Source organism: Oryctolagus cuniculus, chromosome 7 (genome assembly GCF_051225735.1).
Source record: "Oryctolagus cuniculus isolate XC-2025 breed Fujian yellow rabbit chromosome 7, ASM5122573v1, whole genome shotgun sequence".
NCBI lineage: Eukaryota > Metazoa > Chordata > Mammalia > Lagomorpha > Leporidae > Oryctolagus > Oryctolagus cuniculus.
Genome location: NC_142873.1, coordinates 113,757,344 through 113,785,156, shown reverse-complemented (window position 1 = coordinate 113,785,156; position 27,813 = coordinate 113,757,344). Strand labels below are relative to the sequence as shown.

The 27,813-nt window shown below is 40.7% G+C and overlaps 1 protein-coding gene across 2 annotated transcripts in view; it reads right to left on the bottom strand.

Moving 5' to 3' along the window:
• Positions 1-5,084: 5,084 nt before the first annotated feature.
• The window catches only part of CYP2J2 (cytochrome P450 family 2 subfamily J member 2), a 45,779-nt gene continuing 23,050 nt past the window's right edge, over positions 5,085-27,813 (bottom strand). The window contains 3 exon segments of one of the 2 annotated variants that reach the window (NM_001160288.1): positions 5,090-5,548; positions 13,486-13,624; positions 18,139-18,326. In NM_001160288.1, the coding sequence (NP_001153760.1) occupies positions 5,370-5,548; positions 13,486-13,624; positions 18,139-18,326 (506 nt within the window). In that variant the 3' untranslated portion in view covers positions 5,090-5,369. 2 annotated transcript variants of the gene reach the window in all.

Sequence of the window (27,813 nt, the reverse complement as noted above, 5' to 3'; positions counted from 1 at the left end):
CTGAATTGTGAGCACTGCAACCTCGGGCTTTTCTCTTGCAGGCATTTTCTGTTAACCATTGCAAGAGTTGAGTGGGCAATCAAAACGCGGCAGTCTTGAGAAAATGCAGGCTGGAGTTTGAGGTGATTGACATGGCTGGAATCTGTAGGCTAGAACAGGATAGAGCTGCCCTGAGAAAGGGTTCATAAATTTTCAGGGATACAAATTAAATACTAAACTCCACTATGTAGAGTGAGACTCTGTGAGGCCTAGCGAAAAACATTTACCAGAGATAAAACTAGCTGAACTTTAAGGCTAATGGGAGCCATACCTGTTACAGGGCTGAAATCTCAATTTTGGATGGACTACATTTAACAGCTCAGGTGATCAGTGGAGACCCCAGGAGGGTCATTCTTTAGGAGCCCTGGATTGTAGGCTACTCTAGACCCACCTTTTTAAAGCTTTGAAAAAGGACTTTAAAGGATTAAGGTGTTCTATGGGTAAATTGCCTACCAAAACAAAACAACACTCTTTAAAGTAAGCATAATTGCAACACTCAACAATAAAAATTTTACATAATCAATCCATAATCAAGAAACAAATGAAGAAATGGAAATATGTGACTTTTAACTGGAGGAAAAATAGTTTATAGAAGCAGACATGGAAATGAAAAATCACAGAATTATCAGACAGGCACTTTTAAACTGGTGGTATAAATATATTCAAGGATTTCAAGGAAAGTGTGAAAATGAGAAACATAAGCTATATTTAAAAAGTACCAATTGATACTTCTTAAGCAGAACACAAAATATATTAAAAAATAAATAAGCCAAATGGCAAATTAGACACTACAAAAAGGGGGGGAGGCAATAGATACTACCCAAACTGAAGCATAGAGAGAAAAATGACTGAAAAAAATTAACAGAACCATAGTAACCTGAGGTTAACATCAGGTCATCAAGGTAAACACCAAGACCAGTATACCAAGATACATTATAGACAAATTACCAAGGAGTAATGATAATAAAGAATAAAGTCTGAAAAACAACTAAAGGACAAAAAGATTCAAAATGAATAAAGGATCAAAATGATGAATGACCGGATCTTTCATCCGAAATGATGTAAGGCAGGAAATAATGGAAAGACATATTCAATGTGTTCAAAATTCTCTACTTGTTGAAATTTTCTTTCAAAACTGAAAGCAAAATGAAGACATACTGCAACAAAGGCAGAAGAGGAAGAAGGAGAATGGAAGGAGCAGAAGGATGAGGAAGAGAAGGTGTAGGAGGAGAAGGAAACAATTCCAAGCACGAAGTTCCCACTCGGCACTGGCTTTCAGTGAGGTGAGGTGGAGAGCAGTCAGCATGGAGGACTCTATCACCTGACCCTCCCCTGAAGATTGCTATGTGGTGATGAAAATGATTAAACTTGTTATGGAGCTTATTTGTGTTCGAGAAAGTTTCTTTTGGTCTCTATTCCCTAGAGGTGATACAAGCGTCAATTTATTCCTATGTTTATAATCCTCCATTCTCAATTCTTATCAGGTCTAGACTGTGGAACCAAGAAGATATTACCCTGCATCTCCTGCTTGTTAATCACTGTTAGTCTGACTCATAGATCATGCTCAATAAGTATTTGTTGAGTTGGCTTGAAAATATTATTAATGTGAGGCTTGATTCCACAGTTCCACCCACTGTTTCCAAATAAAAGAAGCAATTCCTGCAGTTTGTTTTTTCTACACTTTGGGAGACACCACCAGCACATATGGGTATTGAGGAAAGTAATACAATTTTTCCAGATAAGAAAATGATAATTTATGAGCCATACTATAGGATGCTTCCATATATCCAAAGCAAATCAGAATAATAAAGGAGGGCAGATTTCACAACAACTATATCTAGAACTTTATTTTCAGTGACTTAATGGTAGAAATACCTGTGCACAAGTGAGATAGATATATCTATTTTTTTATTTAAATATTTATTTGAAAGGCAGTTACAGAGAGACAGAGAGGGAGAGAGAGAGACAGAGAGAAAGGGAGACTCAGAAAGAGATCTTCCATTTCCTGGTTCACTCCTCAAATGGCTACAATGGCTGGAGCTGAGCTGATCTGAAGCCAGGAGCCAGGAGCCTCTTCTGGGTCTCCCGTGTGGGTGCAGGGGGCCAAGTTCTTGGGCCATCTGCTGCTGCTTTCCCAAGTGCATTAGCAGGGAGCTACATCCAAAGTGTAGCAGCTGTGACTTGAATTGGCACTGAACTGGCAGAATTCTAGGAGTCAGAGAATGATGTTGAGCTAAAGAAGAACCACTGTTCCTATCAAGTACATGAACACAGAGGGACCCAGGGAGAGGAAGGTATTTGGGAGTCAAGGAATGTGAGGGGTGGTCCTGAAGCTGGGAGCACATGGTGCAGGGTGAGAAGTTGGCTGCACTCTCTGCCCAACCTACTGGAAACCTTCTAGTTTTGAAACTGGGTTGAGTTGGGGGAGCTACATCAGCTAATTTATGGAATTATGTAAGTTGTATACTTAGTGGGCCACAGATTGTAATGACCACCATAACTTTTCTTAGGAACACATATTAAAGGAACATTTGTCATGCGGAAGTGTCCAGAAAAGTGATGGAGCCTGCCTGAATTTCATTTCCAGGCAAAAAGGAAGTTGTTTACTGGGTGTGTGTGTGTGGGGGGGGTGTCAGTTTGAGGTTGTTCTGGTTCCCTGTTAGGCCCCCTACCATCAATCTGTCACACAGGCAAGATTGCACACTTTATAATTTTGTCATTTACCACCACATAGTGAGGTTTCTACTCTCAAATCTGTGTTTTAGGAGAATAAAATGGAAGACTGGTCAAAGTCTAACTAAACCGTTGAAGAGTCATAAATCAGATGTTCCTAACCCCGCCAGCCCCTTAACTTCCTTTCAATTTTGGTTGCTTAGCAAGAAGTTTGTTCATTGGGCCTGAGTGAGACTAAGAGCAGAAAACCCTGACACCAGCCACAGACTCTGGAATCCCTGTTTTGTCAAAGCAGCTCTCTCAGCTTCCTTGCTGCTTAGTCACCTGGCCAACATCTGCCTCTGGTCTGCAATCAAGCATGGTGTGGTCAGGAGACTTCCTCTCCTGGATTTCCCCCAGTACATGCAGTCCAACTCTGCCAGACCCGAACACACTTCCGTGAGAACCGCAGGTGCCATGTGTGTCTTGCTCCTTCCCCTCTCTAAATCCCTCAACTTCCAGCCCAGCAGTAGCTTTACGCTGCACTGTCTCTTTGCAGGAACATGGTGGAGAAAATATTTGATATGGGATAAGTTTGATAGTTTAAGTTCCTGAGCTGGAACACACATGTCCCTTACTCCACGTTACCATATTCACCTACCTGCCAATCAGATGAAGTACTTCCCCTCACCCGGGACCTGGGGGCGGCACCATGTAACCACTTCTGTTTTCTGAGCTGGGTAAAGAGAAGCACAGTCGCTGTCTCCTCATGGACCCACAGTGAGCAGTGTATGAAAATCCCCTTGACCTTTCCTGGCTCACTCTCCCTAAATGAAGCCCACAAGTACGTGTGTATTTTCCTCACTTTGTAGATAAACACTGTTGCATTGCATATAGTGTTTGTGCCTCTATTTAGAATTCATCTCTCAATAATAGGCAAGAGTCTGAAATAAAAATTTAGGCCCAACTTAGTCCATAACAGATTCACAGCCTGGGTTGTCTTTTGGTAAAACTCGTCATCCCTGATAGCACAGGTCATGTGCTATTGCTTGCACACATGTGCCCAGCATAAGGGAATGGGCTCAAGGGGACCTGGAGCTTTGAAAATGGATGGAGAATAAGAGAAAAAATGCTTATAACAAGATCTTTGTGTAACTAATGCATGGATAGGAAGAAAGTTCATATTCAGAGTTCAACTCTAATGAACTTTAAGAAACTCACACACACATATTTATATGGCCAGAAAATTTGATTACTGTCAACTATCACTACAAGTTTTGGGTTCATTATGGCCATAGCCCACCTGCCATGGTTCAACCTGCATATATTGTCAGTATGAGTCCCCAGGAGTTTTACGTTTATTCCACAAGGGGTGGTCATGTAGCTGCCCATCCAAAATCATGGAGGAGGAATGTAATGCAGAGATGACTTCAACAAATTCCTTAATTTTAAAGATATGAAAACTGAGACATATAATATAAAGTATTCTGGCCAATTTCCCATTGAGTCTTTTGCTTAGGTGATTTGGTTGAAGAAAAATAACAAAGAAATGGACGACAAGATCCTGGATATTCAGGAAGTTCTAGGCTTGATTTGACTGGTTTCATCCAGGCCTGCTTTCTAGAGATGCGGCTTTCCAGAGGGTTACAAAGCAGTGCACAAGGGTGGGGCTCCTTCTTTTACCAAGAAGAAAGGACCAGAACCACTTCTCATCCACTAAAACCTCACCCATTGCTTCCACACAGCATCCCAGTTAGCTTAGGCTAGCTCTAGACAAACATCCTCCTTTCTCTGTCCTTTACTCTGTTAATAGAATTGGCTTTTCTCTGAATCCCAGCCAACAGGGAAAAAAAGCCCTATGGCCTTGTGGCCTGCTTTGTTATTAGCTATTTCAAATACTCAGGTCTAACCACCTTAGAATGATCTTTTCAAATGGCTGGATGCAGCTTACCAAGAGTGTTTTGTTTGTTGCACATGCTCAATGGAGGATTTCTGGCATTTAAGATATTCTTAGAGGTAGAAAATATTTCCATATTTGCTCTCCAAACCTACTTCCCAGGTTTGGTTAATTGAGTTCAAGGCCAAGTAGTGCTCCCTCTTAATCCACAGAGACTGGTTCACCGGTTCAACAGCACTTGCTTTCCCTGTCAGTAAGTGGGAACTAATACTTGCCCTGTTGATTTCCAGATGATTATTCTGAGGCCAAAATAAGATAAAGCATACCAGATGCTACTAAATGGGAGAGCCTCCTGGTTAACCTTGGCTGTATCCAGGGTCCACTTTCTAACATTTATCCCCTCTTTCACAACACCTTGACCTGAAACCAGAAGCAAACATGTCCAAGAAAGGATGTTGGAAGGAGGCACATTACAATCACAAATTGTATGATGCACTTTGTGAATTACAAATCACTTTTTAATTTGATTGTACAAAAACTTTCTTCAAGGAAGGAATAATTATCCTTTTTTTTTATCTTTTGGACAAAAAGGTAAATTATTTAGCACATAAATGCTTTGCCCTGGGCTGATTCAAAGAAGATAGCAGAGCTGTAATTTTGATCCAGTTTCCTCAGAGGCTAATTTCTCTGATATTTCCACAGGCACTTTCTTTTAGTCCCATAACATCTGGGCAGGCCACAGTGGTTTCAGAGCCCACGTCACTTCTCCATCCCGACAACATCAGGCTCGAGGAATGGCACAGATGCGGTGTTTCACGGGGGAAAGGGTGATGCCCATTCTGAAGTTCAGGGTCAGCTTCTCATCGCTTGGAGGTTTGAAGGTAAATTTTTGCATGAGGGAAGTGAAGAAAATAAACAGCTCAGACTTGGCCAACTGTTCTCCAAGGCATGCCCGCTTTCCTGAAAGACAAGAACAGAAGAGTTATCTTGTCAGGTGGCAATGGTGTCCAGCAGAGATTGATGTCCTAACCACATCCTTCAAAACTTGAGCAGAGATAGGGTCTGCGAGACACCTGGGCCTTTCTGTCTAGGGGCTTATTTGCATCTGAGAACCGCCTGGCTTCATTAGAACACCGAATGTGGAAGCCCAAGGTTGCAAAGTCAAATGCAATTCGGGGCCTGGTAGGTGACGCTCTGGAGTAAAGTTGCTGGGGTACAGGACAGCAGAAATGGGAGGCCTGGGCTGGCCTAAAAATTACATTTAAATGCTTTCAAATATGATTTAACAAACAACAATAGCAAAAGCAGACAACAAGATAGTGTGAAAATATTCAGTCCATAAAAGGAAACTGTCCAAAATATAAGCAAGTCAGTAGGAAAGCAGGGATTCTCCTCTGATCATGGGGGGACCTCAGTGACAATGACAGAACTGCTCCAGCTCCCTCCTAGGCTGGTCCTTCTTACACACAGTGTTTCTCCCCACAAAGCTCTCTGCATCTAATGTTGAAACAAAGTCCCTACTTCTAATGCCTTGATGCAGACTTCATCATTTATCAGGCCCTGATCTCTCAACTTGACCTGGCAGCCCCCAGATCACAAGGATGGAGGCAGGCATATAGCATAAAATTGATTAGGTTTGTGATCACCTTCAGCGTTAACATCCTGATACCAGACTCCATTTTGAGAAGCTTTACAGGAGCCCCAGGCTTTGAGCAAACAAAGTAATAACCATCTACCCGAAGACTCAAAAAGACAGGAGCCCTCCTGGCCATCACAGCATCTTTAGAACATGCCAGCCTATTGCTGACCAAGGGAAGCCAAAAACACTGTAGACCAACCAGAGACTTGCACACACCCTGGTCATACACTGCTCAACCACAGATTTGTATGATTCACCACCCTTAATCCTTTGGGTCAGGGTTGGGTGAGGAGAAGGGCTCTGGGAATTTAACAATAGCTGCATAGTACAAAATAAACACCTCCTTTCTTCCACCACCTCATTTCCAGTGATTGGCTTGCTGCTTGTCAGGTAAGCAAACTCAAGTTTTACTTGTGGTTCTACAAGAGTGTAGGGCCCACAGCTCACACACGGTACTGCCCTGGCCACATCCCACTTCCTGGATGGGTGCGTGAATTGGAAGCAGAGGGAAGGAAATCCAACTCAGCTCCTCCCACTTTCCAGCCGTGTGATTGGGGCAAATTAAGTACTATCTCCAGGCATTAGTCTAAATGCTAGTGTGTGTATTAGTGAAGATGTATGTGTTTAAGGAGAGAACTTTATTTTATATATTATGTGGCTATGCTCAACATAAAGGTCAAGAATGTTAGCAAGTATTTGCAGCAATGCTAAGGATTTTATAATGTCATGTGGATAAGGATAAATATTCTTGCTTTATAATAGCTTATGATTAACAATCTGGATAACTCTTAAAACAAAGGGCAGAATAACATAACCTGAAAGAGAACCTGTAAATAACTCTTTATAAATAGATAAATAAATAAAGTTGCTTTCTATATATTAAAATTATTTATGGTCTCACTTTCCAGAATGTGCCCATTATTCTGAAATAATTTCAAATTATTTCAAATGTATAGAAGATTTGCAAAAAATAAAAAAAATAAAAAACTTGCTTCTCTTGGGTTGAGTAAACTATCTACACTGCCCATGAAATCTTTAGTGTGTGTTTCTTACAGACATGGGTGTTCACTCACCTAACCACAACATAACCACCAGCGTTGGGAAATTAACACTTCTAATTCCCCACCATCAAAGCCTCAGATCCCATTCAGGTTTTGCCAGTTATCCTAATGATATCCTTCATTATAAAAGCTTTCATTTCAGATTCAAGCATTGTGTTTAGCTGTCATGTCTTTTTAGTCTTTCTCAGTCTGGATCTAGGTAACTGTCAGCCTTTGGCAATTTAAAAGATTACATATCAGTTATTTCATAAATGTCTTTCATGTTCCCTCAGAATTCAATTCAAGTGGTGAAGGTCTGCATTTTTGGTAGGAACGTCATCTAACTGATGCTGGGTTCTCATTTCATCCTATCAGGTGGTATACAACATTACCGGTGCTCACATGATTAAGGTGATATGTACCAAGTTCTCCCTTGAATAACTATTTTCTGATTCTTCATAACTAAAAATGTTTTGAGGCTATGTTAATAAACCATTCCTCACTTAACTTTCATCCACTAGTTTCCATTGCTATTTCTTTCTTTTTTTTTTATTTGACAGGTAGAGTTAGACAGTGAGAGAGAGAGAGAGAGAGAAGTCTTCCTTCCATTGGTTCACCAACCCCCACCCCCCAATGGCTGCCAGGGCCGGAGCTATGCTGATCCAAAGCCAGGAGTCAGGTGCTTCCTCCTGGTCTCACATGCGGGTGCAGGAGCCCAAGCACTTGGGCCATCCTCCACTGCCTTCCTGGGCCACAGCAGAGAGCTGGACTGGAAGAGGAGCAACTGGGACTAGAACCTGGGGCCCATATGGGATGCCAGCGCCACAGGTGGAGGATTAACCAAGTGAGCCATGGCGCCGGCCCCTCCATTGCTATTTCTTAACCAAATTATTTATGACCAATGGTTGGAAACTGTGATTTTTAAAAATTCCATCATTTATTACCACTCCTCTAAAGGAACACCTGCTTTCCTCATTCATCAATCCACTCATCTGTTTATAGCAGTATGGATTCATGAACTCCTGTTTTTTTTAAAGGATTATAAATCTATCATTACTTGTTTTGGTGCCCAAAATATTCTAGATTTGGCCATTTGATACCTATTCAAGTGGATATTTACTAACTGTCAGCAGAACATGAGGAGTCTTCAAAAAGTTTGTGGAAAATGCATTAAAAACCTATGCACAATTTCATAATACTTTGCATCAAAATAAACTCAAGTTTAATTCCATTTTTTCATGACCATTTTGAAGTCCTTTTTATGATTTGGATTAACATTATACTTTCCCTTCACTAACCCTGCAAGGAGCCATGTTTCCTGAAATCGTGGCTCCTTATAGCAGATAGTTACGTAGAAAAATCAAGATCTGGATCCCAGGATGTTTATTGCTCTTGAATTGTTGCTCCAAGGTCATTTTAACTAATAGAGCTGGAGAATAAATTTATGTCAATATATTATTCAAAGGTGTGCATATACATCCAAATTTATGTCTATATTTATTTCTACATCTACTTATCAATCTAATTATTAAATATGAGTTTACATGGATTGCCTCTGATTCCAATCCAACACCTGCTCTAGGCTTCTACTGCTCCCTTCCTTGAGTGAGTATCCTCCTTACTCTACTGGGGCTACAAGACCTCACACCAGTCCCTATAACCCTCTATTTTATGTGTATTTTTAATAGCTTACTTTCTTCTGAATACATATTCATTGCAAAAAGAAAACAAACACAAAAAATAAAATAAAGGTCATAAAAGATACCTGTAACCTCACAATACAGATAAATCATTGTCAACATCTTGGCATATTTCCTCACTGTCCTTGTGGGAAATCCCCTTGGATACCATAAAAGCTCTTACTCTCTGTAATTAATTCTACATGCATCTTTTGATACTTCATTTTTTCTCATGTAATTAAATATTTTTGGAGATTAGTTTATGTATGCATACCTCCATTTTGTCTTCTACCTATAACATGTTGTTGAGGAAATAAAATTAAATCATTCTTGCAAATGTGTTTAGTAAATGTACTTTACAATTTTGTCATTGCTGTATTATTTTGTACTTGCATGTGTTTAATCCACCTCTGTTCTCCTCATCTTAATCTCTTCACCTATCATAAAACTATTATTAGCAACATGTTAAAACAATACCAAATCAGCTGCTTGGAAAAGCCTACGATTCTTCTTGTAAAAACCATGTATCATGACAACACTGATGTTGACAACAAGATGTTGACAATGGTTTATCTGTATTATGAGCTTACAGGTATCTTTTCCCAGGAAATCAGGAACCAGGTTTAAAGAACTCTCCAATTGGTTTTATCAGTAACCAGCTGTGTGAATGTAAGTAAACCATTTCTTCTCATGGAGCTAAACCTGTCAGATATGTGAAATAATCTCTCTCTCATGTTACATGGCTGTACAAGGATTTCAGTGAGACAGAAGGTATGAATTTTAAAAGCATGAAAAATGAGTAGTATTTCCATTCAAAATATCATCTCAATTAAAAAATTCTTGGACTTTCCTCCTGCTCCTACTAACTGGCTAGCATTACCTAACCAGGATAATGACCTTATTAGTAAAATGAGATAAATGAGTTAGGTTTTTGGCAGTGTTCTTCCCAATCCTATCTCCTGTGATCCAGTGATTTTAATTGGAAAATGAGGAATGAGGTCTTGTCTTTCATTTTGTCACCTGCTAATCTCATGGATCAACTGGGAAGAACTTAAATGAGGAAAAAAAATATGAATTTTTAATTAATAACTTTGCAATCTTACCTGAAAACGCATTTTCAATAATTTCATTACTGGCTATCTTTTCTAAGATAAGGGCAGTTGCTGTCCACATCTAATTATTCCAGGGAGGCTATTTTCAGAAAGTTCTAGACCAACAGTGAGGAGAAGCAACTTTATGCCAAAGGTAGGAGTGTGGCAGAAAAATTAAACAGTTGTGTTGCCATTTTTAACTTGTCTCCTGTTCCATCTGACTAGCTTTCATTCTATCACAACTTCTGTGGGAATCCCCAGACTACTTGCCTCTCCAAATTTCAATCATCTCAGAAAGAGAGATAATGAGACCAAAACAACCCCAACCTCCCATTACCCTTGGATCCACATCATTGCAATATGATTTCATAGCCCTTCCCATCAAACACTGTAGTCATTTTCCCTCCTCTTCAACTGGGGCTTGCCTTGTGGCTTGCAATGCCCAACAGTATGCCAGTTCCCTGCTTGGACATTAAGAAGCCAATGTGCTTCTTATTCTCCTTTGTGAGAATTTATTGCCATTATGTGAACAAGCCAGGCAAGCTAACTAGAGAATGAAAGATACCATGGAAAAAGACCCCTGTGGTCCAACTCAGGTCATCTGAAATCAGACTTTGGCCAACTGACCTCCCAAACGTGTAAGAGAGCCCAGCCAAGATCAGTAGAGCCACACATCTGACTTAGTAGGCTGTGAGCAATAACACATGCTGATTGTTAAGTCATGGAGTTTTGTACCATTCGTTTTGCAGCAACATGCCACCTAATACATATGGTATGAACTCAGGGGAAAAGTGGAGGAACCTTTACATAGGTAATTAAGTTCCACTGTAGTTGTACTAGAGAGAACAGTAGATTAGAAACACAAAAACTTGAGTCTTAGGCCCTGTCCTGCCAATTCCTTGGGCCCATGATCTTGGATAAGAAATAATTCTCTATTGTTTTTGGTTTCTTTATACTAAGAAAGGAGATACCAAACTGTCTCACTATTAAAAACTGGGTTGTATATAAGGATTAAATAAGATAATTTGTTTGTAAATGAAACCTGTAATTAAGAGGGTGTATAACAAGTCTCAACAGCAACGCACCAGTGAGTCACTGTGTGTAGTTCTTTTTATACTATAGCTAATGAAGATGGGAGAATTTTCTTTAACAGAGAGACTCATAAAACAACCATGAGGAACAGGCTTCTGTAACGTGAAGGAAAGATATCCAGGCAACACTTAGCCTGCAGGATCTTTCTTCATTGAAAGCTAAGGACATCTGTAAGGGTTCCTCTAATCCCAGTTGCAGCAACCAAGCGAAGCATTTTTGTGGGATGAATAGAGGGTCACGTGTTTTTCATTTCAGCATTTTGTGGATCTGATGCAGAAGCCAAAACATGAGAATAATTTTAAGAACTGAAGTATGCAGCTGCAATTCTATGTTGTAATACAAATCTTGAAAACACTGCAGAACGGAATACTGGATGGTATCTTGTATCAGCTTTCCTACCAGGAGTGACTTCTGCAATGAGAGCAAATGTGGCATAGAACCAGATGAAGACAGACACAGAGGATACAATCAGAATGAGCTGAGACCTACCCAGGGCAGTGCAACACAATGTGAAAGCACAAGCTTTGGGGTCACCCAGACATGAGGCCAAAATCCAGGTCCTCCCTTTCACAGCTTTAGCAACATCAGCTGCAAAACGATAACCTCAGAAAATCATCCCACGTTTAAAGCTAATGATAGGGAAACTACCATGCATTTCAGTTTGGGTTCTGCATAGCATTTAGTTATTTTCCAGAGACAGAAAGAATAGAAACTGTGGTTTTTGACAAATACTGGGGAGTGGCTTTGCTCTGCCATGTGATTTATGACTTTAGCTTCAATACTTTACTTTTCTTATCTCATTTTCTTTTTTAAAAAATTATTTATTTGAAAGTTAGAGAGAGGGGGAGTGAGAGAGAGAGAAAGAAACAGAGCGAGATATCCTCCATCCACTGGTTCACTCCCCAAAATGCCCAAAATAGCCAGGACTGGTTCAGACTGAAACCAGGAGCCAGAAACTCCATCCGGGTTTCTACTGAGTGGCAGGAATCAAAGTACCTAAGTTATCAAATGCTACCTTCTGGATACATTAGCAGGAAGCTGGATTGGAAGTGGAGTAGCTGGGACTCGATCCCAGGCACTCCAGTATGGGTTGCAGGTGTCCCAACTGGCAGCTTAACCCACTGAACCACAAGGCCTGGATCCAGCTTTCTTATCTCTAAAGTGGTGATAGTATCTCAAATATTGTGAGGTTATACTAGAACATATGTTCCATGAGGTCAGTGCTGTTTTGTTTTCTATTTCCTTCACTGTCATATCTTCAGGGCTAAATACTTAATATATAATAGATGCTCTATAAATACTTATGAACTTAAAGATTTGGGAAATTATTTGATGGAACTCAATACCTGGAACATGCTAAGAAATTTTTTTAAATTGATTTTATAGTATTTGAGCTAAAAATACCCTTTGTAACCAGTAATCAAAAGATGTGAGAAAGTTTTCATCGCATCCTCTTTCTTACCTTTCAAGCAATGCACCCTACAAATGTACCAACTAGGTTTTAAAAAAAATTAAAAAGGCAAAAGGACCTCTACAGGAAGTACTTACAAGTAAGACCCAATGTAGTTAAGATAGTGGTGTTTAGAGTCACTGCCTGATGCCCATATTGGCAAACAGGTAACCTCTTCAACTTGATGCCTCCTCATCACCTTACTATAAGTCAGCTCTATCGTGTGTGTCTGCAGTCCATAACAAGAACTCGGGATATTTAAATACTCTGTAAAGATGGCATGGTCTGCGTCTCTGTTCCCAGTATTCTGGAGCACAGAACAAAGACTGAAATTTACATTAGAGGTAAGGGAAAGCTCAAGAAGTAAGGGCAGGGGGCAAGCACTATGGCATAAAAGGTTAAACTACCACCTGCAGCACTGGCATTCCATATGGATGCCAGTTCCTGTCCCAGCTGTGACACTTCCTATCCAGCTCCCTGCTAATGTGCCTGGGAAAGCAGTGGAAAATGGCACAACTCCTTGGGCTCCTGCACCCACATGGGAGACCCAGAAAAAGCTCTTGGTTCCTGGTTCTTGGCTTCTGGCTTTGATTGGCCCAGCTCTGGCCATTTCAGCCACTTGGGGAGTGAACCAGTGGATGGAAGATCTCTCTCTTTCTCTCTGTCTCTCCCTCTCTAACTCTACCTTTCAAATCAAATAATCAATAAATCTTAAAAAAAAAAAAAAGAAGAAGAGCAGACTAGAGCAATGCAGAGCCTGGGGATCCTCAGATTGCAACAGCAAGATGGAGTCAAGCTGGGTGGTGCAGCTTGGAGACATTCCAACTACAGCAAAGGAACACAAGGAGAGGAGGGAAGGGCTGAGAAAGGAACTCTGGAGTCAAATTCCTATTTATTACAACTTACCAATTGAGAAAGGAATAAAGGCTTCCTTTTTCTTAAATTGTCCATTCTCCAGAAAATGCTCTGGATTGAATGTGTCAGGGGTGGCCCACTCTTCGGGGTCCTTGTGCAGTGCAGTCAAATTGGTCAGGACCACAGTTCCCTAGAGAAGGCAGCAAAGACTCAGGTGAGGCTTGACTCATGCAACAACCTATGCAGAAGGCTCTGGGTTCCCATGCCAGAGCCTGATCACACCCTGATCTCCTGAACATTTCCAAACCCACTCCCCTGAGCCCATCCCATCAGGTGCCTCTTCCTTGTATGGGGCAGGTTACAATGACTTGACTATAATTTCTGGCTGAGAATTTCTCCAGCACAATGTGGATAATCTTGACTGCATCATGGATCATCTCTACAGGGAGAGGTCAGTGTAAGACTTGGGAGGAGACAGATGGGTCAGTCAACACTAGACCAAAATCAATCTAGCTGCTCTGTGAAGCAATGACTATGACAACTCTACAAAAGTAAAGGATGTCTCCTTCCTTCATCAATGTTTCTTCCATTCTCTTCCTTGCATCGATTAGTACACTGTACCCATTTCCACAATGGGTTAAATAAAAGGATTAGGTAACCAAGTAAAAGTAATTCTTGGGCTGGCGCTGCGGCTAACTAGGCTAATCCTCTGCCTTGCGGCGCCGGCACACCGGGTTCTAGTCCCGGTTGGGGCGCCGGATTCTGTCCCGGTTGGCCCTCTTCCAGGCCAGCTCTCTGCTGTGGCCAGGGAGTGCAGTGGAGGATGGCCCAGGTGCTTGGGCCCTGCACCCCATGGGAGACCAGGATAAGTACCTGGCTCCTGCCATCGGATCAGCGCGGTGCGCTGGCCGCAGCACGCTGGCCGCGGCGGCCATTGGAGGGTGAACCAACGGCAAAGGGAGACCTTTCTCTCTATCTCTCTCTCTCACTGTCCACTCTGCCTGTCAAAAAAAAAAAAAGTAATTCTTGTCCATCCAGATACATATTGAGAAACTCAGGAGACACTTAGAGTGAGCCTTTCTCCCTTGTCTTCATGAAACCCATAGCAAGATTGAGTGATGCTATTTTAAATTTCTGTTGATTCCATCATCTGTTCAATGCCTGCCACTGCCACCTTTGTCCAGGCGTCCACCTTCCTTGCCAAGACTCCTATAATCACTTCCTCACTCTCTCCCACATCCTGTTTTACCGATTTCAATCTGCTCCACACCCTGAAAGCAGAATGAACTTCGAACATGAGATAATCATACATGTCTCCACCTACTCTCACTTAAAACTTTACACTGTCAGTAGCTTCCCATTGCTCTTAGGATAAACACCCTTTGTTTCTCCCTGTCTGGCCACTTTCCCCCTCTGCCTATACTCCCACAATATTGGTCTTCTTTTTTAATTTTTATTAATAAAAGAGAAGAGATTTCATGTATTTCATAGATAAGCTTCTAAGAAGTTAAAACATATTTCCCTCCAGTTTCTTAATGCCATATTCCTACTCATTTCAAAGTTTTAAAAATATTTTAAATATTATTTTATTTATTTGAAAGATGAGAGAGAGAGACAGCATAGCAAGGGAGGGAGGGAAGGAGGAAGAGAGAGAGAGAGATCTTGCATTCGCTGGCTTATTCCCCAAATGCCTGCAGCAACCAGGGTTGCGCCAGAAGCCGGAAACTCAGTCAGGATCTTCCACATGGGTGGCAGGGCCTCAATTACCTGAGCCATCACCTACTGCCTCCCAGGATGCACATTAGCATGAACCTAGAATGGAAAATGGAGCCAGGAACTCTAACCAGGCACTGTAATATGGGATTGGAGATCCCAAGAGGTAGATTAACTGCTGTACCACATACCTACGCCTCATTGCCTTTATTAAACACTATTTGCCTTGCAAGGAATGTTCCTCAAGCTCACTGTATCACTGAGCTAACTTTCAATCATCCTTTCATCATCAGCTCAAGCATCACTGCCTTTTGGAAGCCCTTCTTGACCACTTCTGCTCTTCCTCCCCCATCCAGCTGGTCGGCATCTTTATAGAACTCCATGAATTCTTTCCTTTGGACAATTATGGTTTGTAAGAGGCACTCACGTGATTTTTTTGCTCAGGGTTGTTTTTTCAGATCTGAGCATTTCAACTGCCTAGTGAACATGTATTGAATTAATAAATAATAATTGCTATTTTGAGTATTTTCGGTACTATGTGCTAAAGTTAAAGACTCTGCACGCATGATCACATAGATCCTATGAAAGAGGTTTAAGTACACTTTACAGGTGCAAGTGTTTGGCCCAGCAGATAAGACAGATGCCCACACCCTATATCAAGAGTGCTTGGGTTTAATACCCAGTTCTAGCTCCTGAGGCTTCCTGCTGATGTACACCCAGGGAGGCAGCAGGTGATGACTCAAGTAATTGGATTATTCCACCTGCCTGGGTGATCTGGACTGAGTTCCTAACTCCCAATTCCATCCCCTGACTCTTGGCTGGCGCAGGCATTTGGGGAGTAAAGTAGATGAGAGCTTTCTGTTGCTCTGCCTCTCAATTTTTAAAAAAATACACTATCAAAAAAGAAAGGCATCTCTCCACCTGTAAAAATGGAAGCTTTGAGGCTTATATAACATGCCTAGAGTCACACAGTGAGAGCTATGATTTGAAAAAGGTGTATCTGAGGTCAAAGTCATAGCTTCTATTCTATTCCAATATATAGTCAATTAGGATTTTCAATTCTCAGGATGGTTATTAAAGTTGACATTAAAAATATGAAGGAAAAAAGTCTGTTGAGCTAAACTGGTTCCCTGTAGTGAAAGGAGTTGCTAGAAGAATGCAAACAGCACTTGCATACTCAGAGTTCAGCACCCATCCACAAGATTGACAACCAGAAAGGCAATAGACAGTGCAGCACTGCCATTCATGCTCTGCAGACACAGGAACCAAGGAGTGTCCAGTGAGTACGTTCTTTTGATTATACTTCTTGAGATTTTCCCCAGGCAACAGATGTTGGGAGGGACTTAGACAAACTGCCACAGACCCACAGAGGCTGGCCAATGTGATGAGAGTACAAAGGGGAGGGAACTGTAAATGTGCAGTGTGAGGAAGCACTAAGAAGCACAGGAGAGCTGACCCCCAAGAGTGGTGGGATGATGCCAGCACTGTGGCACAGCAGGTTAGGCTGCCTTCTGCAGTGTCAGCATCAGATTTGGGCACTGGTTTGAGTCCTGGCTGCTCTACTTCTGACCCAGCTCCCTGCTTTTAGAAGATGGCCCAAGTCCATGGGTCTCTGCCCCTACAGGGGAGACCCAGAAGAAGCTTCTGCTCCAAGCTTTGGTCTGGCCCAGCCCAGCCACTGCGGTCATTTGGGGAGTGAACCAGCAGATGGAAGATAACTCTCTGTCTCTCCATCTCTTTCTCTGTAATTCTGACTTTCAAATAAGTAAAAAAATAAAAGGTGGAATGCTGTTTGTTAAGATAGGGGATTTAACAGGGAAATCTGAGAAAAACTGTGGGGAGACCCTTTTAAAGTAGAATAAAGCAACTCCTCTGGAGGGAGGATAGCACAGCACAAACAATCTTAACAGATCAGGTTCTGGATTCCAAATTGGGTCACCCGGTAGTTGAGAGACTTTATTCAAACTTAATTTCTTTGAACCTTGACTTCCCAATCTATGGAATGGGAAGAATACAAGATACAAGACATTTTAAGACACCAGGGAGTCAACACCACATATCATTGATTATTGAGTATTTGCTCCCATCTCTCCCTTTCTAATGGTTAACACTGCACGTACTTGGATGGGTTTCCTTGTGAGATAATAAGTTCCCCATCATGGGACTCTAAGTAAAAGCTGGTAAAGACCCTTTATGTTATGTTAGAAATGCCATCATTAATGTAATGTTGGCCTAGGTGGTCTCAAATGTCTTTTCAACATTTTAAATAAGTCCTAGATTATAAAGCAGAATTTTCCAGAGTCAGTCTAGGGTTCCTAGTGTCTCTGTGATGCTCTACCAAGACGACAAAAAAATGTTCTGTGGCAACATCTGACATGGAACTGCTGCCTGCTGTGTGACCACAAATATTCATGACATACTATAGCAGAGTGAGAATGCAGAGAAGTCCCCAAAGAAAGCCAAGACGGTTCAGTCTTTGCCTCAACATCTTTGACTTGGAAATCTCCCTTTCTCCATGACCCATGATACTTTTTTTTTATTTGACAGGTAGAGTTATAGACAGTGAGAGAGAGAGACAGAGAGAAAGGTCTTCCTTCCATTGGCTCACTCCCCAAATGGCCACTACAACCAGCACTGTGCCGATCCAAAGCCAGGAGCCAGGTACTTCTTCCTGGTCTCCCATGTGGGTACAGGGGACCAAGCACTTGGGCCATCCTCCACTGCACTCCCGGGCCACAGCAGAGAGCTGGAATGGAAGAGGAGCAACTGGGACAGAATCCGGCGCCCATAGACCCATGCTACTTTTTAACATCAAGTTAAACTAATAGTCCAAAGACAACACATGGAGGAAACTGGTATTAGATTAGACAAAACACATCTCTTCCCATTTAAGTTATTCCCCAGAACAAGAAAACGCATCAGTTTTCAGGTTCAGGCTCCCACCACATCAATGACAGGCTGGAAGATCTCAGATTGGGAGTGTTTTATTACCTTGGGCAGGTGGTATCCGGCCAAAGTGGTATCAACTGTCACTTCCCTGGGCACATTCAGCGGGAGGATGTTGCCCATTCTCTGCACCTCGTGGATGACAGCATTGGTATAAGGCAGGGACTCTCGGGAGGCCATACTTGGCTGTTGCCACTGGCCAATCACACTGTCAATCTCAGCATGGACCTTTTCTGGAAAGAAGAGGAGATTCAGTTCCTTTTAAACATTATACTTCTTCAAAAGATCTCACCTGTCATGTTTCAATTAGCAACCAGGTTTCAAAGAAATGAGATGGTTCTTAACCCTTCAAAAGGCTTATTTATTAAACTGCCGGGACCAGTGCTGTGAAATATTAAGCTACGTCTCTGCCTGTGGCACAAGTATACCACATGGGTGCAGATTTGAGTCTCAGCTGCTCCTCTTCTGATCCAGCTCTCTGCTTATGGCCTGGGAAAACAGTGGAAGATGGGCCAAGTGCTTGTGACCCTGCACCCACATGGGAGATCAGGAAGAAGCTCCCTCCTGGCTCCTGGCTTCAGATGGGCCCAACTCTGGCCATTGTGGCCATTTAGGGAGAGAACTAGTGGACAGATGACCTTTCTCTCTGTCTCTCCCTCTCTCCCTCTTTCTATCTGTGACTCTACCTCTCAAATAAAAAAATGAAATATTAAAAAAAAAGAAAATTGCCATCTTCTTAACTTTCCTTGAGCTTGGTTAGGTTTGAAATAGAATAACAAGAATCAATATGGCTAAGCTTGTACTAGGATCTTCTCTTAGTGCATCAGGCCACTATAACAAAATATGAAAGACTTGGGGGCTGACAGACCACAGAAATTTACTTCTTGCAGCTCTGGAGCCTGGAAAGCCCAACATCAAGGAGATCTAGTTTTCAGTGAGGACCCAGTTTCTGACTCAAAGATGGCAACTTCTTATTGTGTTCTCACGTGATAAAGGAACGAAGAGGATCCCTGGGGTCTTTTTCTGAAGGGTAATAATCCCAGTCATGAGAGCTAATCAGCTACCAAAGGCCATGCATCCTAAAGCATAAATTGGCAATTATATTTTAAAATATGAATTTTGACGGGGACGTAACCCCTCAGACCACAGCGTACATACACTCACGTTTCTCAAGGAGACATATGAGGGGACTTCAACACATTTATAGACAAATGAAAGTAAAAGACACTGTGGAAGCCACAACAATACAAAAGTTGCACTTTGTAAATTCACATTTATTAAATAATAAAAAAATAAAAATAAAGGATATGCTAAATCAAAAAAAAAAAAAAAAGACACTGTAGATTCCTAAGACCCCCTCATCTAAGAGTAGGAAGAAGTGCTCCTTGGTATAAAACCAGTCTGGTCACAGGCTCTTGCTCCATGACATTACTGCTGTAAGCCACTCAAAGTCTTCGAGCCCAAGTTTCCTCATCTGATCAAATGTAGTGGGAATACATTTACCTTCATCTTAAGGATTATTTAGGATTTACATGAACTAGTTTCGGTGAGTACGTTTGTTTTATATTTTTCTAGAATAAGAGAAATTTTAGCTAGATACCTGGCTGTCCAGCTAGAGACTACATTTCAAGATTTCATGAGGTCTAAGTGTGAGTATGTGACTAAACTGCAGTCAACAGAAACTAAACCGAATGTTTATTCTTGGACAAGCCCTTAAAGGAAGGGTGTCTGTCTCCTTCCTCCTTTCTTCTTTCCACTGCTAGAAAGGCAGCCCTAGTGGTGAGCCAGCTCAGTGCCTGGAAGGGCATCCTTCCATATAAAACAGAGCCTCAAGTCGGAAGCAGTTTAGAACCTTGGAGGCTTTGCAGAGCTCAGCTCAGATTTTTTTTTACTTCAGAGAGAAATAAACCTTTATTATTGCTTTACTGTCTATTTTAAAAACAAAATTTTAGAGAGGATTCCAAGATAGCAGAATAGGGAAGCTTGTACTAGGATCTTGTCTTGGTGAAATTGGGCCACTATAACAAAATATGAAAGACTGGGTGGCTGACAGACCACAGAACATTACTTTTTGCAGGGGTAAGTAGGGGTAAATAGTAAACAGGGGTAAATAGTAAAAAAAGAAAGTGTGGAAAGTACATTTTCAGGGGACAGTTAGAGAGAAAACTGCAGTGGAGATGTTACGGAAGGAAGAGGAACACCATGAATTGATCTGCAAGATGCAGACGTGCAGCATGAACAAGGACATAACACACAACCCCAGCAGATGAGAGCCAGAGAAAGCACCAGCTTTGGAGAGTGAGGTGAAATCAGACTGCTACAGCCCATGCCACTGGTGATACAGCCAAAGGGAGAGCTTGGAGTGAGTCTGGCCTGGAGCCTTAAGGGGGATGAGGTAGCCACTGACCCAGTAAAAAAATAGGGGCACATTTCTCTCTCCCAAATCCCCCACAACAGCAACTGGCTGAGAGAGGGTGGGCACCACTTTTGACATAAGAAGCAGCTGCAGAAGCTCTCAGCACGAGCCCAGAAACTGGCTGGGAAAAGATGCCATCTTCCCAGCACTACCCGAGGCAGCAGCTCAAGTGTGTGCACTTGGCAACCGATGCGGTGAAGGCAACATGTGGCTGGTGGCTCCTGTGCATGCGGGTGATCCAGAGACTCTAGCAGAAGGAACACGCTGCATTCCCCACACTTTGAGGCTGGCTGGGAGGACTGACAGGGGGCTGGGAACTCACACGGGACTGAGAGGTGCCCCCAGCCTCTCAACATATCACAGGCTCTGGGACTCAAACAACCTAGGTGGAGCACCCACAGGTAGCTGGCTCTGGGAGCATCTCTGCCTCTCTGTGTCCAGGCCAGGCTAGTGGGGCAGAGCAGATCCTCTGCACCCCATGACTGTGGAAGCTTTTTGTGCTGAGACGGTGGGAACTCTACGACTGCACAAGAGTTTACAGGATATAGCTGGGTCTCTGGACAATAAATATGAATGGCTCCACAAGATGAGCGCTCTCTGATTGCCTGGGGTGGGTCATTGCAATGCAATCCATGTTCACACTGAGGACTGCACAGATCCTTTGTGCAGTTCATACGGCAATGTGGATGAGTATTGTACCCACTTGTGGGCTAACACTCAGGCATTTATCACCTTGAAAGACAGAAGGCAAGAGTGTGAGCACACCAACAGAGGTGATTATACTCTCCTGTCTGCTAAAAAAAAGATCTGTCAGCCTCAAACTTTAGTGTTACCCTGGATACTTGCCCCACCCAGAAGCACTGACCAGAGCTTCCTGACCACATAGCACATACCTCTGGGTGTTCCTGGAAACAGCAGACAACCCACTAAGTCACAAAGGCATAGTTCAAAGATAAACACCATTCGAAAACAAAACAAAAAAAAAAAAACAACCAATACATGTTTCCAGAAATGCCTAAAAATAATTTAGAAATTTAAAACAAGAATAAGGAAGAAAACATACCCCCCCCCAAAGGAACACAACAACACTTTAATATATGAATGTGAAGATGAAGAGATTGATGAAATACCTGAAGTGGAATTCAAAAAAATTAATCATAGGATTACTCAGAGGTAGAAGCAATGAAAAGCAAATTTGTGAATTAAAGAAATCCATACACGAGTAGAAAAATTCTCACATGAAATTGAGATTTTAAAGAGTAATAAAAATGAAATATTAGAAATTGATAATTCAATATTCAAATTAAAAATACATGGAAAGCCTTAACAACAGACTTGGTGAGTCAGAAGAAATAATATCCAAGCTAGAAGATAAATCTATGGAAATTTTTAAATCAGACCAAAACAATGAAGAAATTAGAAAAATAAAAATAGTGTTGGAGATTTATGAGATATTATCAAATGACCTAACATAAGGGTCTTAAAGATTCCTGAAGGTACGGAAAGAGAGAATGGGTTAGAAGGCATATTTAGTTAAATAGCTAGAGAAAAACTCCCTAAGTTGGAGAAAGAAAGGACATCAAGTATAGGAAGCACACAAAACTCCTAACAGAAATGACCAGAAAAGATTTTCACCACAACAAATTGTAGTCAAACTTTCAACAGTAAAACAAAAAGATTCTAAAATACGTGTGAGAGAAATGCCAAAATGCTTTCAGAGAATCTCCAATTAGACTTATAACTGACTTCTCATCAAACTCTACAGGCTAGGAGAGAATGGAAAGGCATAGTCTAAGTCTTAAAAGAAAAAATTGTCAACCCAGAATACTGTATCCTGCAAAGTCCTCATTTATGAATGAAGGTGAAATAAAGATCTTCCATAAACAGAAATTTTTTAAAGATTTTATTTACTTATTTCAGAGACAGAGTCACAGATAGAGAGAGGGAAAGGTAGAAAGAGAAAGATCTTCCATCTTCTGGTTTACTAGCCATTTGGCTGCAATAGCCAGGTCTGGGCTGATACAAAGCCAGGAGCCAGGAGCTTCTTCCAGGTGTCCCACATGTGTGTAGGGGCCCTAGCATTTGGGCCATCTTCCATTGCTTTCCCAGGCCATTGGCAGAGAGCTGGATTAGAAGAGGAGCAGCTGGGACACGAAGGTGCCTATGTGGGATGCCAGTGCTGTAGGCAGAGGCTTATCCTACTAGCACTTCAATGCCAATTCCAACAAACAAAAATTGAAAGAATTTGTCAACACTTGTCCAGCCTTACCAAAGATGCTTAAGGATGTGCTATACACAGAAGCACAGAAGATAGTCATAATTATGAAAGAATGTGAAGGCAGAAAGTCTCCCAGTAAAAATACAAAAGGAGTCCAAAGCTAACAATAGGAACATTTATGGAAAAAAAGCAGGGCCAAATTGTAACTTATCAACAGTAACCCTGAATGTAAATGGCCTCAACTCTCCAATTAAAAGATATAGGCTGGGTGAGTGGATTAAAAAACAAGGCCCATCTATTTGCTTATTTACAAGAAACACAACAAAAATACACATAGACTGAAAGTGAAAGGATGGAAAAAGATATTTCATGCTAACATAAAGAAGAAATGAACAGGTATAGCCATCCTAATATCAGACAAAATAGACTGTAACACAGAAAATGTTAACAAAGAAGGGCACTGTGTAATGATTAAGGGATCAATTCAACAGGAAGATGTGATTAAAATAAATGTATATGCATCCAATACCAGGGGGCCTTGATATTTAAAACAAATGTTAACGTTCTAAAAGGAGACAAAAACTCCAATATAATAGCAATGGGGGATCTCAACACCCCACTTTCAGCAATGGACAGATCAACTAGATAGAAAATCAGCAAAGAAACAACAGAGCTAATCAAATGGACCTGATATCTATGGAACCTTTCAATCCACAGTTGCAGAAAACACATTCTTTTCACCAATGCATGAAACTTCCTCTAGGACACACCATATGCTAGGCCATAAAGCAAGTCTTACCAAATTAAAAAAAAACCTGAAGCCACACCAAGCATCTTTTCTGACCACAGTGGAATGAAGCTGGAAATTAATAACCCAATAATCTCTAGAACATATGAAAGTACATGGAGACTGAATAACATGCTCCTGAATGAAGAGTGGGTCATAGAAAAAAATCAAGAGAAATAAAAAAAATCCTGAAAATAAATGAAGATGATAATACATCATATCAAAACTTATGGGATACAACAAAAAAAGTGTTAAGAGGGAAATTTATAGCAATTGCCTACATCAAGAAATTGGAAAGGCACCAAGTAAATGAGCTATCAATGTATCTTAAGGACCTAGAAAAACAACAACAAATCAAACCCCAAATTAGTAGGAGGAAAGAAATAATTAAAATTGGAGAGTAAATAAACTGAAACAAAGAGAAAAATATGAGACCAATGAAACAAAGAGCTGGTTTTTGAAAAAATAAACAAAATTGATAAACCATTACCCCAATTAATCAAAAAACAAAAAAGGGAGAAGATCCAGTTCAACAGAACCACAGATGAAAAATAAAATGTAACAGCAGATACCACAGAAATAAAAACAATCATCAGGAAGTACTACAAAAAATTATATGCCAGCCGGCGCCGCGGCTCACTAGGCTAATCCTCCGCCTTGCAGCGCAGGCACACCGGGTTCTAGTCCCGGTCGGGGCACCGGATTCTGTCCCAGTTGCCCCTCTTCCAGGCCAGCTCTCTGCTGTGGCCCGGGAGTGCAGTGGAGGATGGCCCAGGTGCTTGGGCCCTGCACCCCATGGGAGACCAGGAGAAGCACCTGGCTCCTGGCTTTGGATCAGCGCAGTGCGCCGGCCGCAGCGTGCCAGCCACAGTGGCCATTGGAGGGTGAACCAACGGCAAAGGAAGACCTTTCTCTCTGTCCACTCTGCCTGTCAAAAAAAAAAAATTATATGCCAACAAATTAGAAAATCTAGAAGAAATGGATAGACCCCTGTAAACATAAATCTACCAAAATTGAGTCATGAAGATAGAAAACCTAAACAGACCAATAAACACAGAGATTGAATCAATCAAAAATAGCATCCCAACAAAGAAAAGCCCAGGACTGGATGGCTTTGTGGCTGAATTCTACCAGATATTTTAAAAAGAACTAATTCCAATTCTTCTCAACTCTTCAAAAACAACTGAAATGGAGGGAATCCTCCCAAATGCCTTAATGAAACCTGCATCACCCTACTTCTTAAACCAGAAAAAGAAATAACAGAGAAAGAGAACTATAGACCAATATCCCTGATGAACATAGGTGTAAAAATCCTAAACAAAATACTAGCCAATTGACTCCAGCAACACATCAGAATTATTATTCACTCGGACCAAGAGTGATTTATTCCTGGTATGCATAGATGTTTCAACATTTGCAAATCAATCAATGTTATATATAAAATCAAGAAATTGAAGAACAAAAGCTATATGATTATCTAAATATATGCAGAGAAAGCATTTGATAAAATACGACAACCTTTCATGATGAAAACCTTAAGCAAATTAGGTATAGAAGGAACATTCTTCCAACACAATCAAGACACTTTATGACAAACCCACAGTCCACATCTTATTGAATGAGAGAAAGTTGGAAGCATTCTCACCAAGATACTGAACCATACAAGGATGCCCCCTCTCAACACTGCTATTCAATATAGTCCTGGAATTTTTAGGTACAGCCACCAGGCAAGAAAAAGAAATTAAAGGGATACAAATTGGAAAGGAGGAAGTCAAACTCCCTATTTGCAGATCATATGATTCTGTATATAGAGGAACCAAAAGACTAATAAGAGACGATTGGAACTCATAAAAGAGTTTGGTAAAGTGGCAGGATTCAAAATTAACGCAAAAATCAAAAGCCTTTGTATACACAGAAAATGTCATGGCTGAGGAAGAAATTCTAAGACCAATCCCATTCACAATATCTACAAAAATAATTAAATACCTTGGAGTAAATTTAACCAACAAAGTAAAAAAATCCCTACAATGAAAATTACAAACCATTAAAGAAAGAAACAGAAAAATACACAAAAAAATCTAAAACCCTTCCATATTCATGGATTGGAAGAATTAATATCATCAAATGCACATACTACTGAATGTGATTTACAGATTCAATGCGATACCAATCAAAATACCAAAGACATTCTTCTCAAATCTAGAAAAAGCAATGCTAAAATTCATACAGAAACACAAGAGACCCTGAATAGCTAAAGCAACCTTATAAAACAAAAACAAAGCCAGAGGCATCACAATACCAGATTTCAAGATATACTACAGGGCAGTTATAATCAAAACAGCCTAGTCCTGGCAAAAATATAGACATATAGACCAATGGAACAGAATAGAAACTCCAGAAATCAATCTACGTATCTACAACCAACTTATCATTGACAAAGGAGCTAAAATCAGTCCCCGCAACAAGGACAGTCTCTTCCAACAAATGGTGCTATGAAAACTGGTTCTGCACATGCAGAAATATGAAATAAGATGCCTACCTTACACTTTACACAAAATTCAGTCAAAATGGATTAAAGACCTAAATTTATGACCTGATAACAACAAATTACTAGAAAACATTGGGGAAACTCTGCAAGACATTGGCATAGGCAAAGACTTCTCTGAAAAGACCCCAGAAGCACAGGCAACCAAAGGCAAAATTGACAAATGGAATTATAACAAGCTGAAAAGTTTCTGCATTGCAAAAGAAACACTCAGCAAATTAAGAGGCAATTGATAGAATGGGAGAAAATGTTTGCAAACTGATAAAGGGTTAATACCCAGAATCTATAAAGAACTCAAGAAATTGAGCAACAAAACAACACAGTTAAAAAATAGGCAAAGGACTTGAACAGGCATTTTTCAAGAGGAATTTCAAATGGCCTATAACTCTTGGCAAAATGCTCAGGATCACTAGCCATCACAGAAATGCAGATCAAAACCACAGTAAGGTTTCACCTCACCGCAGTTAGAATAGCCCTCATACAGAAATTAACAAACAATAAATGCTTGCAAAGATATGAGGATAAATATACCTTAATCTACCGTTGGTGGGAATATATACTGGTTACAGCCATTGTGGAAGACAGTATGTAGATACCCTAGAAATCTGAAAATAGATATACCATATGACCCAGCAATCCCACTCCTGGGAATTTACTCAAACAAAATGAAATCAGCATATGGAAGAGTTATATGTATTCTCATGCTCATTGTAGCTTAATACACAATAGCTAAGATATGGAATCAACACAGATTTCCATCAACTGATAAAACTGGATAAAAAAATTATGGCATATGTACACTATGGAATACTACCTTACAATAAAAAAAATGAAATCCTATCTTTTACAACAAAATGGATGCAACTGGAAACCATTATATTTAGTGACATAAGCCAGTCCCAAAAAACAGATACTATATCTTTTCTCTGAAATCTGTAACTAATAAAGTAATTAAAATATAATGTATTGGAGTGAAATTGACAATTTGAGATTTGATGATTGCTACAGACCTTGTCTCTACTGTGAATGAACACATTATTTTTCTTCACACTACTTGTTGAACTGTTTACTTAGTGTAGGTATAGAGTAAACTGAAAATAGAACTTTGCAAAAATTAAGAGTGGGAACAGGAGGGGGAGGAGGAAGAAGGGTGGGAACATGGGAGGGAAGAGGGTACAGTGTGCACTATCACTCTGTTCCTAAATCTGTACACATGAAACACATGACATTTGTATACCTTAAATAAAATTGAAAAAAATTAACTGGAGTATTGTACATATTAATGAAAATGTACCATATTAGCCATTTTCAGTAATATTAAGCATATTCATATTGTTATGCAAGCAATCTCCTGAAGTTTTCATCCTGCAAAACTGAAACTCTATATCTCTTAAGCAACGCTCCATTTCTCCCCAACCTTAGCCTCTGTTCTTCCTCTGTTCTTAGTCATTGTTCTTCCTTCTGTTTCTATGAATTAGACTACTTTAGATAAGTCATTTAGTAGATTCATACAGTGTTTATCATAATGCCTTCAAGGTTTATCTATTCTGCAGCCTGTATCAGAATTTCCTTTGTTATTAAGGCTGAATAATAATTTGCATTTTATGTATCAACTCACTGTTGAGGGATTCTTGTGCTGCTTCTATCTCTGGGCTACTGTGATTAAAGCTGCTATAAACATGGGTGTAAACCTCTGTCGTTTTAGTCCATTGTTATTTTGGAGCCAACATTCCAGAAGCCAAATCCATACTCTA